The 18,299-nt window shown below is 39.1% G+C and overlaps 2 protein-coding genes across 11 annotated transcripts in view; one reads left to right on the plus strand and one right to left on the minus strand.

The window, feature by feature from the left end:
- The first annotated feature begins 968 nt into the window (after nt 1-968).
- On the plus strand, nt 969-13,269 carry TRMT10B (tRNA methyltransferase 10B). 2 transcript variants are annotated; one of them, XM_088130137.1, is made up of 9 exons: nt 969-1,766; nt 2,352-2,549; nt 3,540-3,648; nt 4,005-4,129; nt 5,700-5,852; nt 6,278-6,356; nt 10,787-10,854; nt 11,129-11,252; nt 11,891-13,269. In XM_088130137.1, the coding sequence occupies exons 2-9, from the start codon at nt 2,370-2,372 to the stop codon at nt 11,992-11,994; spliced, it is 942 nt and encodes a 313-aa protein (XP_087986263.1). In that variant the 5' UTR covers nt 969-1,766; nt 2,352-2,369; the 3' UTR covers nt 11,995-13,269. The 2 variants fall into 2 exon arrangements, with proteins under 2 accessions (XP_087986263.1, XP_087986264.1); XM_088130138.1 differs by lacking the exon at nt 969-1,766 and having other exon boundaries at nt 2,417-2,549; nt 3,542-3,648.
- Nucleotides 13,270-13,406: 137 nt separating this feature from the next.
- FRMPD1 (FERM and PDZ domain containing 1) overlaps nt 13,407-18,299 on the minus strand; it is a 76,558-nt gene continuing 71,665 nt past the window's right edge. For 8 of the 9 annotated variants that reach the window (XM_025172786.2, XM_025172811.2, XM_025172798.2 and 5 more), the window contains one exon: nt 13,407-16,253. In XM_025172786.2, the coding sequence (XP_025028554.1) occupies nt 13,936-16,253 (2,318 nt within the window). In that variant the 3' untranslated portion in view covers nt 13,407-13,935. The remainder of the gene's footprint in view (nt 16,254-18,299) is intronic. The other variant, XM_025172815.2, reaches the window with a different exon arrangement.

The following is an 18,299-nucleotide window of genomic DNA, read 5'->3' on the forward strand; positions in this document are numbered from 1 at the left end:
ATATCTTACCCATAGGTGTCTAGCCATGCCTAGATGCATTCAGATATAGATTTACATCGGATATAAGTTAGGTCAAGAAAAGGGAAACGCTTGCCTTTGTCTCAGCGTGATCCTAGAGAGTGGCCAATCAGAGCAGACAGTGATGAGGAGATGGATCTATGCTTTAGATCAGGACCTTTGGGTATTCCTGTATCTGAATCAAGAAATGCTTATCTCCTATTCAGGAGTATCCTGAAGGATCCTGTGCATTTTTGTGAGGAGCAGATACCATTGAATAGATTTTCTGCTTAGGGTAGCATCCAGAGGAAAGGACAGACTTCTGAAACACTCTGTAAGACACACTTCTAGGCTGCAATCGCAAATAACTGGCAGATCTTGATTCTCTGCTGATATGCTCAGGAATGCACTGTTAAGAACACAAGACAAGCCTTGTAAGATCACAGAGTTCTAAAGCCAGCAGCCTACTTCCTGTAATGATCAATCAGAGGTTTCCGAGAAGACCACCTACTGGATAGAAGTAGGCCTACTCTGTTTTTTCTTCAAAGGTTCCATGTTAAGCTATAGCAGATGAGTAGGTTTGTAGGAGTTTCCCTGTTCTTGACTAGATCACAGAAGCCCACTCATCATAAACTCATGCAGCATTGTTTCTGAGCAGAGTTGGGTCAGATTCACTCAGGGATGGACCAGTTATCAACAATAACCTTTTCTTCCAAGAGTACCAGTACAAATCCCTATTGGACTTACTACAAATGTGGAATTCTAATATCAGGTTCTAAAATTGGACAGCAAAGGTGTAAAAACCATGATACAAAGGCACCCAACTGACAATGATACTCAGAGTGATTAATAACTGGCAACTGTCTCTTTGTGTTTGCGTGCATGTGTTTTACTTACAATTAAATCATTAAATCATTCATTTACAATCAAAACAACTTGGAAACCCAATATAGTGACTCAGAGATCTACCAGTAAATTCTTATCCATTTCTGCTCATTGCTGTTGTACGGAGAAGTATTATATTCATCTCCCAAATCTTAACTTGTTATAGATTGGTATTGCTATTCCAACATGCCATATAAGATCAATTTGTGGCAAAGGACCAGGTTAGGGTCAGATCATCATGGAGTAAATCTATGTGGTCACTAAGAATCGACACCAACTTGACAGCACATAATAAATCAACCTGCATTAACTGATGAAGAGAGCTTGGAAAAGGAAACCACTCACCCATGTTAATTTTTTAAAAATTAAATTGTAGCTGGCTTTAACATGGCTTTAATTAATTATACAATTTATAGATCGTCTGACCCCCCAACGACTCTAGGAGGCTTACAATTAAAAGTAAAAGAAAAAATTACAAAAGTCAAAAACAAATCATGAGTGGTCCTAAAAACAACGTCTTTGAGAATATGTTTGAGATTTGAAAACAGCATCTTAGCTTTTCATGAAGAAAGTAGGGGAACTAACTCAGGCTGACATTTCAGAATGGATGGCCAGCAGATCAAATTTAAAACTCCTCCCCCGTCGTCTCCCAATCAAAGAAACGCACGCTCCCACCCACTTGAACCAGACGATCCTGTCCCGTCGCCCACGATGAAAACTACAATTCCCAGAATGCGTCTCGTTCCCGCGAGAGGGAAGTGTCATGTGACGATGCCTTATAGATTAAGGAAACAGCCTAGCGTGGGATTGATGTTTCACAATTGAATAAAAAGTGTCCGGAAAAATAGAGGAAAGGCTGACTGAGGAATTGCTATCCAAGGGAGGTGAGTAACAGACGTTTGGTCTGAAGAATAATCCATGATTATTAAACTACTTAAGCGTTTTGGATGGTGCATATTCATGAAAGTTATCTATAAAGCACATTTTGCTTATATTTCTTCTGGATTACACACTGATTCTGTTTGTGCATTGTTACTTAAGAAGTCCTAAATAGAAACGGCCCTTTTAAGACGCTATATGGCGGGAGGAATTATGCGCTTCTGAAATTCTTACACAACTGTGACAACGTTTGAATACGAATGGGGTTTCACGTATCTGGGGTTGCCAGTGCATGATTCTTCCCTTTCTGTGCTATTAATTAGCACCTGTTAAGACCGGTTCACACATCTTACCACTTTCTGCATACACAGTGAATGCACAGAGTGAGTTATGCCCTCACCGCTTCAATGTTGGATTACTATAACATGCTTTACTTGGGGCTGCTTTGGAAAACTAGCCAGAAACTGCAGTCAGTACAGAATGAGGCTATCGTGCTGGAGGATGAGAACGGCTTCAGTAGCTGGCCAGTTCTGCCAATTAAATTCTGTGGTTCAGCATCTAACATCATTTTTTCTATGCTTTCACTGCAGTTTGGACAAAAAGGAAAAATGATGACCAACCCTGAGAAGAAAGTAGAGAAAAGTATCTGTGGAGATCCTTGTGATCAACAGCAAAACTATGGGGATGGAGATGGGGAAAACCTCTGGGACACATTTGAGCTTCTGGAAATTGATGGGACTGATGAAAGAGCCAGTGAACGGGTTACAGGAAATGAGAATTGGTGTTCGGTATGTAAAGTGGCATTCAGCCATTCGTGGAAACAGATTGGGCCAATTTTGATGTGGTTTCATGGTCTGAATCTCAGTGTTTCATAGGGATCATATTTTACATTGAAAAAAGGGATGAAAGTCTTGTAAAATTGGCTTTGGCTAAAGGCATACTTGTAGATGGGTAAATAGGTACTCAAAGATTGTGAAACAATCCTTTTTTAATCCCTTCCTTCCCAGTTTGTGGGCAGCCACAAAGGCTTCACTTAGTTCCCCTTTTCCTTTAACTTACATATTTTGAAATAGTTCATTATTGCCCTTTAGCCAGAAGATATCAATACGATATGAAGAAAATGGGAAATAACCATAACATAACAATCATTTAAGCAATACAAAACACATCCAAACAAGAATCAAAACTAATTTGCTCTTAAATGTCTGAGCCAATGGAAAGTTTTGAAGGTAGTGCCAAAAAAGTGTCATGTTGCTATCAACTGAGCCTTTCTCTGCACCAGTGCACTAAAGAGATGATGATGATGATGATGATGATACACAATTCTGCTAAAGATGTTGCTAGAAAAATGCTTCTATAGCACACAGATTCTCTTAATGTCAATTACACACAAAATCTGCTATTGACTGAAGGCACTAAACAAATAATACTCCCATCTTATTATTAATATAAATATTAACTCATAACTATTCTGCCACTTTTTAGTGGTTATCTGGGAACATATACACAAATATGCATTCCTTTCTATCTATGTAAAATAGCTGCAATTTGAAATAAGTTTCTGTGTGTGAGAAGGAGAAAAAAAAAAGCAATAGCTATTGTGCGCACATGCATTAGATGGACATGTGCAAAGTTTGGGAACTTTTTAAAAAAATGCAGATATTCACACACACCCAAATTCATATGCACCCCTAATATCCAGTTCTGGCCAGACAATCTTTGCAGATAGCTTCTTTCCCTCCTTGAGTATGTGTTTCTTTATTTTTCTTTACTTTAAGAGGAATGTTCTAAGGAAACAAAGGCGCTGGGAGAAGATTGTTTCTGCAAAGAAGGACAAAAGAAAATGTGAGAGAGAACGACGTAAAGCAAAGCATGCTGAAGAAAAAGGTACAAGAAACACAGAATAATTTCTATTTCCATCTTCTACAGAAGTGGTTTGCTATCTGTATTCTGAAGTTTGAAGGAACTTTACTGAGGTTCTTCTGTGAGGAGATCCATAATGGCGGATAGGTCTTCTGAAAGAGGATTCCCTACTACAACTACTATTTTGTAATATTCACATATAAGCAAGTGTAGGGCAGGCTGGGCAACATTTTTTTCTGGGGAGGTTTTGATCTATGGGCACTTTCAAAGATGTTATTGCTCCTCTGCAAAATCATGGCTTACACCACACCTGTACATTTAACCTAGTTTAATAGTGAACAACCAGAGGGTCTCTTTTACTTTTCTTTCTTCCATTTCAGGCACTGCTCCTCAACTTAGTAAGCGAGAGCTAAAAGTGATTGCAAAAGATCGTCTTCTGGAGGCCAAGGCAACAGGGCCTCGGCTGTGTATTGATATGAGCTTGACCAGTCACATGACTAAGAAGGTAACTATGTATGTTTGCTCTTTTTCAAAAAACAAGGAATTTGATTTTCAGGACTGGGTGAGTGTGCCTCTGCTCTTCAATACCTATTGCACAACACTTTGAAGAGGATGCATTCAGTAATATTATTTGCTGTATTAATTGAAGAATTGTACTCCATAAGACTAGAAATGTGGAAGTGAACATTTGATTCTTCCTCATGAGAACAGTAGAAAGCTTCCTGCACATTTAAGCCTGGATTGGAATCTGACCTCCTAGTTTTATAGGTGCAGGAAACTCTACCTCTGCAGCATCCATGGAGAAGGAGAGTGTGCCATTGAGTCTGGTATTGTTGAATGAAGGGTGAGGGAGTCATATTTTGTGAGAGATTTTAGGCCTTGCACTGTGGCTAAGCCCTCTTACACTTGGGGGACATTGAGGTTGGCAGGATTTTAAGCACAGTTTGTACTCTTGAAATGGGCAGGAAGTTGAATGGAGAGGACTTTGCTTATGAGCCACTGAAAGGCAATAGGTGAAAGGAGTGTTCTGTACTAAATTTGATGAGGACAATGTTGCAAGAGGATCAAAATGTGTATTACAACCACATATGGGAGAGCTTGAAGTCCAGTGTTTTGAGGTGCTCATAAACAGCTTTTTTTGTTTTTTTGGTTCTTTGAGTCAGTCTTGATTCCTGGCAACTGCCTTGCTAAGTCCTTAGAGTTTTCTTGGCAAAATTTTCAGAAGTGGTTTGCCCTTGCCTCCTTCCCAGGGCTAAGAGAGAGAGGGACTGGCCCAAGGTCACCCAGCTGGCTTTGTGCCCACGGTGGGACTAGAACTCACCATCTCCCGGTTTCTAACCTGGTGCCTTAACCACTACACCAAACTGACTCTGTAAACAGCTATTGCTCTGTAGGAGATTTAGAGCAGTTACATCAGCCCTGAAATAAAACTGCAAGAAATTTGAGGGTTCTTTGATTCATATGATTTCATCATGTCCCTCCATGGCTCTTTTTTGACTTCAAGTCATTAAATATATTAATATAAATTGGGGGGGAAACTTAACAATTAAAGATGTAAACATAAAGTTGAGCTATGCTCCCAAATTCTCATATGGAATTTGACATTTTATGGAGAACTCTGACTCTGTCAAGCCTGGAGTTTGGCAGAGAATTATTCTATCTTGGTGGAAAGAAATGTGTAGTCCTGATGTTAAAGAGTGGATTCCAGACATATGTTCCATATTATGAATTGTCTTTACTGTATACTGCAAAATGAGAAGATGGGTCAATATGTTTCTATATGGTCTAGTTTTAAGAATATGTTAATTAACCTAGTTCTATATACATCTCTTTTCTCCTTGAGTTTTAATTTACTTTAATCACTATTATGTATTACTTCCTTTTTTATTATCCTATCAGTATGTTGTTATTATTATTATTATTATTATTTTCTGTGCATTATAATTTGGTTTTTATATTTCATTAAAAAAAAACCCCAACAACAACACAAAAAGCCCTGAATAAAACTGGAGCTTTTTGGAGAACGCCTAGAGTAAAAAACTCACAGAAGCTACTGTTTTTCTTCTTCTTGAAAGGAAATAAGCCGGCTTGCTGCACAGGTTAGGCGGCTTTATGGGTCTAACAAGAAAGCTCAGAAGCCCTTTTGGGTTCACCTCACAGGGATTGTGAAAAACAGCCCCATTTATGAAGCATGCTTGAGGATGAATGATGGATTTTCCAATTATCTTGTAAGTATATTTCCCCCCAGTTTACCTTTCTTCAAGTGATGACATTGAAGAAAGAATGTTCTTGCTCAAGTTGCTCTTATCAGTAGAAGGTAAAATATGTATAATTGTTAGTTTTGCCTTCCTTGCTCATAATATTCCATATGGTTAACTTGGTGTCCTCTAGAGTTGCAGTCCTAACATAATTAGGCACAGAACCTTTGCTTTTAAGAAGCCCTGTAGTTTAATATCTTCAATAGTCTTTGTAAAATATGAGTAGGTTTACATTGGGCAGAAAATGTTCTTTTGATTCAAAATCTGTTTTTCAATAGAATAGTAATGGATAGTGACCTGTATTTCCAAAGATGCACACTAATTCCTGCACAACTGCTCTTCCTAAAAGGATTCTTTTTTGAAATTCCATTTATGTGTGTTGTATTCTTTTTCAGATGGATGTTACTGCAGAAAGTTATCTTGACCTATTTCCTTTGGACATGATTGTGTATCTCACACCAGATTCTGATAATGGTATATTGCAGCTTTGGGGCTGTTTAAAGTTTGTTATTCTTATTTTAAATGAGTAATAATTGGATTGGGGGGTTAGAGCTGTTTCTTAACATATGTTTCAAATCAGCTTGGTCAGACTTGTTTCCATCATTAATACATCTATCTGACTTCCACCCCCTGAGCCGTCAACATCATGCCACGTATTGTGGCATTCAGCTGGACAAGCAGCCTCACATCCCAAACTAAGCAACAGTTCTGTAAACTTGGTCCTTAGTAAGATTAGCAGTGTGTAGGGTATCTAAAGCCCAACCCAATCCAGGCCTGTGGTGTTTGCTTGATGCACTTCCCCTCTCTCTAAATATTGTGGCTGGGAACCAAAGATCAATCTGTCTTGATGTGTGGAGTGAGGGTGAAACCTTTCACAGTGAAAGGTTTTTTGCTGTTTTTGATACTGCTATTCACATTGCGAAAAGCAACTTGCTTTTCATATATCAAAGGGAGGCATAAGAGTCTGCAGTAAAGCTATTCATGTGCACGTGTCTCTCACATGTGTTTGTCCTTCCTTGTGCTCCACCCTGTGGCATAGACAGAGAGAGACAGACAGAAAACTTTATTTCAGTCAGTGACCAGCTTGAAACAAACATAACAAAATCCAGCCATTGAAGCTTAACATACTTAGGAATAAAAAAAATAACACAGCACTGCACTGTACTAACACTAAAAGCTAAAAACCAAGATTAGATAAGACAAAAAAAAAAACATAAAATGAATTGTGATATCTAAATCTAGATACTCAATCTGTAGTTCAGTAAATGAACAATATAGACATAAATTGTACTCTAAAATCTAATCTAAAATATTAGTAAGTTGCAATTCATTCATTTATACATGACGAACATGTTACTCATGTAGATCAGAAGCCAGCTGTTTGTGCATGTTCACAGCTGCTGTACAAAACTTTGCTACATTGTGTATAGTAAGGGTTTTGTTATCTGAAAGGAGGACATTAACATACGATTTCTCAGACTGGTTTGGGGCATGTAACAACAAAGGAAAATGGAATTTCCATGTTAGAAAGAGCAGCATAACAGCACATGGAGGATAGATTCAGGGAACCATCAACACGAGGGCAGGTCTGACTAGCTATAGGAACTTGTATTAAATCTCCCATATAAAAATGCTAAAGGCCAGCTATTGATCTGGCTCTGAAGAAGAACCTTTGTTGAAATGGGGAGACAGTGAGTCAGCATAATTAGCTGACTTCCATCCAGGGTGGTTAAATTGTAGGGGGACAGGTTTTGGAATGAGGGCTCTCTCATTCTAGTATTCAGTATCCAGGAGCCTTTCTCTGATAACTCTCAGCCAAAGTAAATGTGAGGAAATTCGGATACCGAATGAGAGGACACATGGTGAAAGTTTTCTAAAAATTTCTGGAGTCCAAGGGGACTGGAATTTATTGGATAAGAGAAATGGGATGAACCCAAGTGGGAAATAATGGCATTTAAGCCAATTATTAAAAATGAATAACCAGGCTGTTTCATCAGTCCTCATCTGGCCAGCTTCTAGCTTTAGAATTGCACTGAATACACATTTTGGAACTTGAAGCACTGCTCTAATAAACTGAGTTTGTACTATTTCCTCAACTATCAGCCTATAATTTGAGTAAGGGTGTAATAAGAGGTCCATAAGCAACTGAGCCAAGAATTTGTCGATAGTTCTAGAGCTATGGAGATGTGTTCTTTTGTGTGGAAAAAAAACTAGAACCTCTTTGAGCCTGCAAGAATACAGATTTGATATGTGCATTCCATGACTCTGAGCCTTGCAGGACTACACCTAGATATTTAAAAATCCTCACTTGTTCCTGTCCTTCTGTTGCCCACTGAAGCTTCCTAAATGTTTTAGGAAAGACCATTACTTCAGCCTTCTGGAAATGTATTACAAGGTGGTTTTCCTTGCTGTAACCTGCCAAAGTATTAAGTGAACACCTGAGGCCAGTTGGAACCCTTGAAATGATGCCTGCATCATCTGCATAAAGCAAGAGTGGGACATTCGTGTCTGCAATTCTAGAGGGGTGAAAGTTTGGATCTGAAAATTCCTTTGCCTGTGAATTCATGTATAAGTTGAACAAGGAGGGTGCTAGGTTAATAGACCTTGTGGATAACATCAAGTTCCTAATTCTAGAATCTTTATGAAACTTCTGGATTAGGAAAAGTGATTGAGTATAAAATACCAAGCTCACTAAATCTTTCCTATTGAAGAGGTCTCAAAACTGAATTAAATGTTGATTTAAAATCACCAAAGGCCACCTAAAGAAAAGCTCCAGATCTTCTTCTGTATTTCTCAAAAAGATGATAGAAGAATATGGACCAGCATGGAATATAACCTTTAGACCAAAAATAGAGCTGACTAATTACTACCAACAATTAGAGGGGTAAACCTCAAAATAGAAAAATCTATAATATTAAGTAGATGGTAGTTTAGTTTGATGCACTTTAGGCCCGAAATACTCTTACTAGAGATATGAGAAAATGATAGTGTAAAAGGTAGCTATAAATAACATTGTTCCCTCCATTTCCAGTGCTCAGATACCAGCACTTAATGTTTTATTTAGCCAAAATAACATCACCAGCTAAACACAAGCTTGCTGAGAGCATCAGCAAGCTTTGGAAAACAGCAAGATTCGCAGACAGATAAAACATAATTAAGAATAATTTTTTTATGAGGAAGGAGGAGAATTCTTCAAAAGAGTCCAGTGAGGAGTGAGCTGGGAAGGAGACAAAACCTTCACAAAATAGACAAGGAGAAACTGGGGTCAGACAGAAACCATGATTATTACAGTTCTTCTATTATTATTATTATTATTATTATTATTATTATTATTATTACTGTGTAGATTTTGCTAGACAGAATTTTTAATATATTTGAGCACTCATAGACATCTTGTTTTGGACCAAGGCATTTCAGTCTTTCTGATTTTAGTCATGTTTTTTTAAGTCTGCTATACAGTTTAGAGAATTAAGGTGGAATAACATATTACTCCATGACCCTGTTCTCACTGAATGCTTAACTGGCTCAGGGAAAGGATTAATGTATCGTAGCAAAACACAGAAAAATCAATTAACGCAGTCAACTACCCCTCCCCCTGCCCCCCTCCCCAGGTGTTAAATGTATATCAGAATAGACCTAGCTAATTCCACCAAGTCAGTTGTAATACAGGACACCTAAATCCCATCTTTTGACCCATTTTACATAAGCACTCAAAGAAAAGAGAGTTTGACATAACTAGTGGCTGAAAGAACAAGCGTCTCCTTACAGAATTGCCTACTAAGTCTAGCCATATAGAACAAAGCTCCCACATTCTGATTGGCTGAAGTGGCCAAGCCATTCTTCCCTCCATCTGCCTGGCCAATGGGGAAAGGGTTGGTAGTGTCACAGAGCCTTGCTGGAACAGTCATGGGGCAGATGCTTCTGCAATACATGGCATTTCTTGGAGAAAGCAGACAGGGATTCTGCATTCCCAAAATGGTGATTTTTTTGATCCAGTTAGTAGGACTGTGTGCTGCCAAAACCACCAATAAGATTTGACAGAGGTAGTTTAACCTGATTGGGTTACATATGTTATGGGGAGAAACCAATGAAGTTTTCACCCAAACTCTAATACACATGTTCTTAAAAAATGTATTCAATTTGTATTGCTCTCCCCTCCCCTTCCTGGCATATGATTAGGAAGCTAAAAACAATAAAAACACATATCTACCGCAATAATCCCCTAAAACCAGGTTCACCTAGTTCCTGGCCCAGCGTCCAGGAGGAAAGCTAAGCTTTTAATGGCCATTGGGATCCTGGCCTTCTGAGTCTTTGGGTGAGGAGGGGTATATTATTGTATTACAATAGGGCAGGCACAACAACAGAAGTTAAGCTTCCTAGATCCTAATAGATGGTATTGTTGTACTGAATGGACCCAGAGCATGTCCACCTGTCAGATCTCATGGGATGGGCAGAAATAATTGTTGACAGACAGTCCTGCAAATAACCCAGTCTTGTACCATGAAGGTCTTGTAGGTGATCACCAGCACCTTGAACTGCACCTGGAAACATACTGGGAGCCACTGCAGCTCATAGAGTAGTGGTGTTACATGAGCTTACTGAGGTGCACCCATAATTACCAGTGCTGCAGCATTCTGGATCAGCTGCAGTTTTTGAATGATCTTCAAGGGTAGCGCCATATAGAGTGACAGTGTTGAATCCTCCCCACTCATAATAGTAGTGGTATATTTTACTGCCAGTTTTTACATTCTCTGTATTTCTTTGCCTTTGTTATTGGTTCCTTCTAGAGGTGAGGTGAAGTGAGGTGGAGAGGCAAAACATAACAAGGGTCTGATGACGATGATGATGATATAATGCAATCTGTCTTTATCACTAGATGTTTATTCGTGTTCTTCTCATTTTAGTTCTTGAGGAAGTTGATCCACAAAAAGTACATATTCTGGGAGGGCTGGTGGATGAAAGCATTCAAAAAGTAGGTACACTGCATGTATTATAATGATATTCTTACAGAAATAGTTGGGTAGTATTCTAGTGGTGAACTGCAGGAACTTACCCCCTTCCAAATACAATTTTCCTGTGAACAATTAGCTAACATAATTAAAATGGAGCTTCTGTGTTTGGAGGATAGACATCATATGCTGTGTTTCGATTCTAATAGTCAGATGTAGTTCTTCTGAAAAATGGGCCCAAAGAATCATTTGGGTTTCTCCCCTCCTCCTTTTAATGTATATAATTTGTTTTTGTAGAAACTCACTTTCCAAATTGCCCAGGAAAGACATCTGCGGACAGCACGATTGCCTATTCAAGAGTACATGGTAAAGAATGTCAATGCAAAAAATTATCACTCAACCACCTTAGCAATAAACCAAGGTGAGTAGTTCATGCTGGTTGATAAAGCTCATTGTCACCTATTTGCAGGCATTGTATTGCCATCAGCTTTCCCATATAACCTATAGCTGCTATTAGCTGTTGCAAATTAACCCCTGTTAACTTGCATGGATGGTCTTGGTCCATTGTTTTAAATCACACCTTTCTGACAATTTTTGCACGGTTGATTTGTGCACATTGGAGTTTTGGATTCAGACAGTGGTCTACTGAATTGACCTTTACTTTTGCTTATTGTACTTTTTAGGGAACAGAATGTCACACCGCATGATATGAATTGTTCAAGAGGTTGCTCCTCTTTAGGCTTTGGGCAACATATAGCTTAATTAGATACAGTACTAACATAAGGGAGCTGTCCTATGAAATGTGGGCAAATGGGCATTAATCAGTGGGATTCTACCTTGGGCAAGTAGGAGAGCCTTGAATGTAAAGAGTCATGGTGCATTAAAGACCACAGATTTTGCTTGCTCCATATTAACTATTTAAATCACTGTTGGAAAATGAGAGTCTAAAAACACAGAAGATGGCTGTTGCTCTACAGAAGCCCTGTTATGCCATGATTGGATCCTACCCTCATTGTAATTTCATGTAATTTTTGTAATTATCCAATGCATTTCTTTTAGTGTTTGATGCCTTATCAACTTTCTATGATACCAAGAGTTGGGAAGAGGCTCTTAAAGTTGCAGTTTCTCCTGGAAAAGGATACATCTTCCAAGACACACGGTGACAAAAGGGTTCAGGGTACAAATATGAGAAAACAAGATTTGATCTGCCTTTGGTAACCTATAATAGTCTCCTTTACCCAGCTGCATTCCAGATATTTTGGACTACAATGATCACAATTTCCAGCTGCAAATTATGGGAGTTTGACTCTAGCACTTCTGGATATAGACATGTGGGGAGAGTAAATGACTACTCAGTTTTCATTTCTGCTTCCTGTACTTCTTTGGGGGAAAGACTGGATCTACTCATTGCTTATTCTTGGTGAATCTATTAGAAGAATTAAAATATTGTTTTACATTACAACTAACTGCACATTACTGGTTAGCTCTTTTTTTTGTGAGAACATCTGTGCTGAGAAAATTTGCTGAAAACATCTGATGAATCAGTGGTTCTATCATAATGTAATGAATGGGTAACTTCCTACACTCAGAGGCAAGGGAGCTGAGGTTATGTCAACTTATTTTTTTGAACATAAATACTTTATTGCTCTAATTTCAGATTGAAGATTGATTCACATTGCCACCATTATTTACTCTTCCAAGTACAGCTTGACTAAATGTGCTATGAGTGTGGATTTTGTAAAATTAATTGGGTGGGGGGCGGTGTTATAAGATGCTTTACAGTGCTAACCTACATAGGTACTCAGAAGCAAGGCTAATGTAGTAGAGCTTACTTCTTGATAACTAAGTATAGGAAACCTTGTGGTGATTGTGTACATACTTATTTAGATATTAGTGCCACTAATAGACAGATGCAGTATTTCTGTCTTCAATGAGTACAAAATTTCAACAATCGGGTAAAAGTACAGTACAACATTGGCATAATAAACTAGTTTTTTTAGAAGGGGTGCATCCCTTTAAAATAGAAAGTAAAAGTGACTGGATGCAGAAAAGCCGCATCACCTGTAATGGGCTGTGAGGATAACCTTGGGAGACAGGAGGTAGGACCATTGTCTAGGCAGCGGCTCTTCTTCCTGTCTCCCAAGGTTATTCTCACAGCCCATTACACCACCACGCTTCCTGTGACCCTTCAACATTTCACTTGCTACAGTCTATCCATTTGTCAATTGACAGGAGACAGCAGCAGATAGTTTGGGGAGCCTTTAGGTGAACTGACACCCAGTCCCCCATTTTAGAGTCACCAGGGTTTTACAATAATCAATTTATTTGTTCAGGAGCTTAAAGTAGCATACATAGTGCTCCTTCATCCTATTTTTCCCCACAACACTAACCATGTCAGACAGTGAACCTTCATGGATAAGGGTGAAATAGAATCTGGGTTTCCTTAGTGCCAGTCCCAGCATCTTATATTTTTTTAAAAAGCCAGTGAGGTGTAATAGGAATATGTCTTTGAAACATATTCCAGGCTGCATACTGCAAGTTGCATCAGAAATAAGAGTCCCACACAAAACACAGATACCTCTGGTATGGTTTCTTTAACCTTGATCAACAATTCCACAAATTGGCACACACTAACATTGTAAGATAATATGTTCAGCAGATCAGTCCGGTTTGACCTACAGCATTCTCTTTGAGCTATTCATAAGTAGCATTTATCCGCAGCAGTTAACATCAGAAAGACCTTCAGAAAAGATAGATCTCTTGTGTTCTTCACTTATGGGCACAGAGGAAAAAGGCAAATTTGGATGTGCATCAGTATATTATTCTATGTGAGAAATGACTTATTCCCCTGACTTCATTCAAGCTTTGAGTATTAATATCAATTGACAAATGAAACCCAATCGTTGCTTCAGTTCCTTCAGCCGTACTGTTACACATCCCGTTTTTATTAGAATCTCTCAGGCTTATACATTTATCAGGCCAACTCAAAAGGTCACAAAAATATGCAAGTTTTCAAAATAGCTAGATCTCTTTATAATGAGTTTAACAGCACTTGTTCTGCTAGTGCAAAGAATGGAGCAGCAGGAAGAGACAGCATAGCCATCTCAGGTGGAGGATGAAGCTCTGAACTGGTGTACAAGGCAAAAAAGGGAAGCAGCAAGGGCCGTATACTCACACACACGTAGTTTTAAGCTTAGGCTTGAGTAGTCCTTCTCATGAGTTTGCCTACATGCCTCCAAAAACCGTTGATAGTTACATAAAACATCCCTCAGGTTGGCTTTAAGATCTACGTGCCCACTACTGCAAAGGCCACAGTTTGTAAACTCTAAGCATACCTCTGTCAACTGAAGAAGGTTTTGGAAGGTCTCCTGAATAATGATTTGCGTCTCTGAGGAAGGCCCGTGTGCTTTGATAATCTTCTGGCAATTGGATAGTAGTCTCTGGGATTCCATATACAAGGCATTCTTGTTTTCTGAAAAAAGGGCAGAACATTTATCCTCTGGATGTTTTTTTTGGTTTCCTGAAAACCACCTTAACATTTCCTGTAGCTCTACCACATTCCCTAACAAATGGCAGAAGTCAAATGGCAAGACAGACCATTTCTCTTTCATATAGCTGAGTTCTTTGATAGGCAATTCTGGGAGACATTTGTGATGTTGGGAATCTCTGGGGATCCCATCCCTATAATTAGGTTCTTGAAGGTGTCTGGTGGGATTAAAATCTGAAGGCAGTGGGTTTCTTGTTGAAGGTGGAGTTGTTAAGGGTCCCTCAGACATGCTACTTGCCAAGGATTTGGTGCAGTCTAATTCTGCCTCATTTTCTACCCCATGGAAACAGCTTGCATAAGACAACTGGCAGCTGCATCTCTCCAGTTTTGGTTCGGGTGTAAATGTCTCCTCGGAATTCACTACACCTGGTGGACCTGTGTCATTAAATGCCATTGCATCTCTGGTTGCATTGTCAGAAGGCAGAAAGGGTAGATCTAAAGTACACTTTTTCTCACTGGACCTTGCAGCCTTAGACAACATGTCAGATGAACAGTAGCCCTGTCCAGGTAAATTATCAGTTTTGCTCTGTTCTATATACTCCCCTGAGGAAGCCATTAGTGAACTGGGTCTCTTTTTTTTATAATCCATAATGAGAGCATCTCCTGTGAGGTTTTTCCCCTCTGTTTTATAGTCTCCAGCAACGTCTGTAGATTGGCACAGATTTTGAGACATACTCATGGCTGATAAGCAGGCCGGGACTCGATTTAGAACACCATCTTTTAAAGATAAATGATTAATGCTCAGGACATTTTGGCCAGTAATTCCCTGGCACTCATTATCTGCTTGCTGGCAGATTTCTGCATTTTTTACTGCTGAACTAGAATCAGGCCAGCAACATGTTTCTGATCCTGATTTATCACTGCAGTTGAAAAACGGTTCAGTTACATTTGAATACCCCAGATATTTTTCATCTCCCAATTTCTGTGTAGCACCCTTACTTGACAACTGGCTGATACCTTCTTCAAGCTTTAAGTCTCCAAGGGCCTGGCTGGATTCATACAAGATGGGGTCACTTTTGACTCTTTTGCAGGGATCTAACATAACATGTTCCTGTTTCTCAACTTTCTCTGCAGGGAAAGGATCCTGGTCTAAGTGTGAGGCATAAGACAAAGGTTTGTCTTGGATGCTGCTCTGAGACCCTGAAGGTTTGGTAGTAGTGTGTATTATTTCCTCGATCAATACATAACTGACTCCTGTTGGAGACACAGCTTTGCTTGTATTCACTTTTTTATCAAGTGCTTGGTTTACAGAACACTCTGCCTTTATTTCACAATGTCCCTGAATCCCATTAGGTATTTCTGTAAGCTTTTCTGGTTTTTCTTTGCAAGTGGGATTGAGATCTTCCAGGTGAAAGGTAATTCCTGGTGTACTTAAACAGCGACTCTGGTAGGTGGGCATATTAAAAGAATTTAAAGAGTGACGGGTTGAGTCTAAACTTCCTCCATCTGCCTGGGCAGAGGCCAGGCACAAAACTGAATTGGGTACTGATGAATTCTGCCCCATTTCTGTTGAGTCAGATGAAGAGGTTGAATTTTGGGCCATCTGAATTTGCTCTGTGGCTTCAAGAAGATTGGAAGCTTGCTGAGGTTCCTTCAGTAAAGTCACGGCTGGGGAGTATGAAGCTCCTGAGATGGTAGAATCTGTATTGCAATATTCAGTGTTTTTCAGGGCATGGTATGAAGCTTTGGGGAAACTAACTTGGGAAGTATAATTTGTCTGGAGGAAGGACCTTCTTTTCCTCAGATTATTGGTTGTCGTTGGCTCTTTGGCTGGCCTAGGTTTCATCCTCCTGCTTTGCCTTGCCAGGATGTTTTCATCCAAGCTGCCATAGGATGGCAATTCTGGGGAACAATCTGGGGATAGAACTCCAGAACCTATAAATAAAGAAGAGGCTATCAATATGGAGAATTGCTTTTTCTTCCTATTTCAACAGCAGCTTATGAAAATATTTATGTTACTGATGGTACCTATGGGTTGTTTAAAGGGGCATACTATTCCTTTGTTTCTACAAGCTAATTCAAAAACACACTGGAATTGCCTGGAATTATCTAATGTCCTGCCTTCCTCATTCTGTGACAGAAAAGAAAAGAAAAAAGAAAGGAAAAGAACTCTGTTGTAAATTGCTCAAGGGCATCACAGCTGCAAACAGAGTTGGAGACATACATATCCACCAACCCTTCCTGTACCTTTTCCAATCCACTTTCATTCCTTTCTATGGCACAAAGGGGTGAAAAGTTGAAAGAGAGAGACTAGATAAACTGTGTTATCACAGGGTAGTAGTGGGAGTTAGTTTCTAAGGGTTTTTCACTAGGTTAAAGTGTTCTCACAACATCATTCCATCCCTCTCAGTTGTATGAACCCAGCTAGTAAGTACCACCTCAACTTATTTCTGTATATATAGATATATTTTTTCTAGCAATTAAAAGAAAATGGAAGACCAGAAGAAATGTAATGATATGGAACCCTGAGCTGGAATTTTGGCTCCCTGGTTCTTCTTTGCAAAAAGTCTCATGGAATATCCATTAACTCTCAGCCTTAGATACCCACGCCTAAATGGAAACAAAATAGTGGGCAGATATGAGGAATAATGGGATGGTGCACATTTTGAGTATGAAAGGAAATGCTAATAGCCAGCCAGATTTCAGTAAGCAACTCAATCAACTCTAATTATTCTAAGGGCCTAACAATTATACTATATCACTGCAGGACACTGATGAGTAATGGTGGACACCCAGTGTTCACTGTTCATGTCTCACTGGCACGTTCCTTTCTCTCTTGGGTGGTGAACTCTACCCAGCCATTCCTGGATTACAGGAGAAATAAACAGGAGGATTTTATTGCTCCAGTGGCTCTAATTGGAAGGTAACTGAGTAAGAATTTCTGTTGACTTACTTTTGACAAACACTGAAACATAACTATTTGTTTTGCCAAAGTCTGTTGCTGGCATACCTTTTAAGTTAGGTTAAGTTAACACCCACTCATTTCAAGTGGGTATTTTACAGGTGATCTGAGTTATGAGTTCCCCTTTCTGAATCCGTGCAGAGTTAATATAGTAGACTTCATAGCTATTTCTGAGATAAAAATCTCAGCTAAAATTTTTTTAAAAAACCTATCATACATTTGGAGTTTGTTTTCTTAAAGAAGTATCTTATCAGATGATGCAGTTATTCTTCATCCTGGCACCAGAAACCTGCTCCTGCGGGGCTGGCTGAAGAAGATGGGCATACTACAATATATTGAAGAATACTAAGTTAGAGAAATCTGATCTAATATGGACTGGATTTTTAAGGGTATGGTTACTTCCATGCTTAGGCAGCAAAATTTTCAGATACTGTTATCATGGGCATTGCCTCCTATGTTACTTATATAAACTATGATGAAAATATTCATTTAAGATGCTCTTGTCCTACGTAGACAGGCTATAAATGTGATCTGAGTTGGAAAGCTTTTTATTAAAAACTGCTTTAGATTCAGTACGTGGTCCAATACAAGCCACAGTCTTTCAACTTTTCACCTGTAATTAACAGCAGTAAAACTGACCTACTTAACAAGCATTTCATAGTATGAGATAATGCTGTGAAGTTCTCTGAATGCTCTGAACTGTAATATGACTGTTAAGTATGACATGTTAATAAGAATGAAGACATCAGTATAAATAATGTATTTCTCTGTGGGGGTGCATCCTTGGAGTTGACTTGCTGTAATCCAGCCTTCCCCATTCTGCTGCTTACTAGAATTCCCACCCAGTATGCCAGTAGCTGGGCTTTTGAGAACTGTAGTCCCAACACATTGGAGCTCATTAACTCAGGGAAGACTTGAGAAAATCTCTGAGACCAGTTATGATTAATAAAACGTGAAAGAGGTCAACAAGGATTGCCCAGACGGCAGTTCAAAGAACTTGAGAGAACTCACACCACAGC

This window comes from Python bivittatus, unplaced genomic scaffold, assembly GCF_059951505.1.
Source record: "Python bivittatus isolate LINGU-HERP-01145 unplaced genomic scaffold, Pbiv_v1 ctg000850_np1212, whole genome shotgun sequence".
Taxonomy (NCBI): Eukaryota; Metazoa; Chordata; class Lepidosauria; order Squamata; family Pythonidae; genus Python; species Python bivittatus.

What these genes read in the sequence shown, in the direction of transcription:
- TRMT10B (XM_088130137.1), top strand. Translation starts at nt 2,370, where the DNA reads ATGATGACCAACCCTGAGAAGAAAGTAGAGAAAAGTATCTGTGGAGAT. An exon ending in GAAATGAGAATTGGTGTTCG is followed by an intron (nt 2,550 to 3,539) that starts GTATGTAAAGTG and finishes CTTTACTTTAAG; the next exon opens with AGGAATGTTCTAAGGAAACA. An exon ending in CCAGTCACATGACTAAGAAG is followed by an intron (nt 4,130 to 5,699) that starts GTAACTATGTAT and finishes TCTTCTTGAAAG; the next exon opens with GAAATAAGCCGGCTTGCTGC.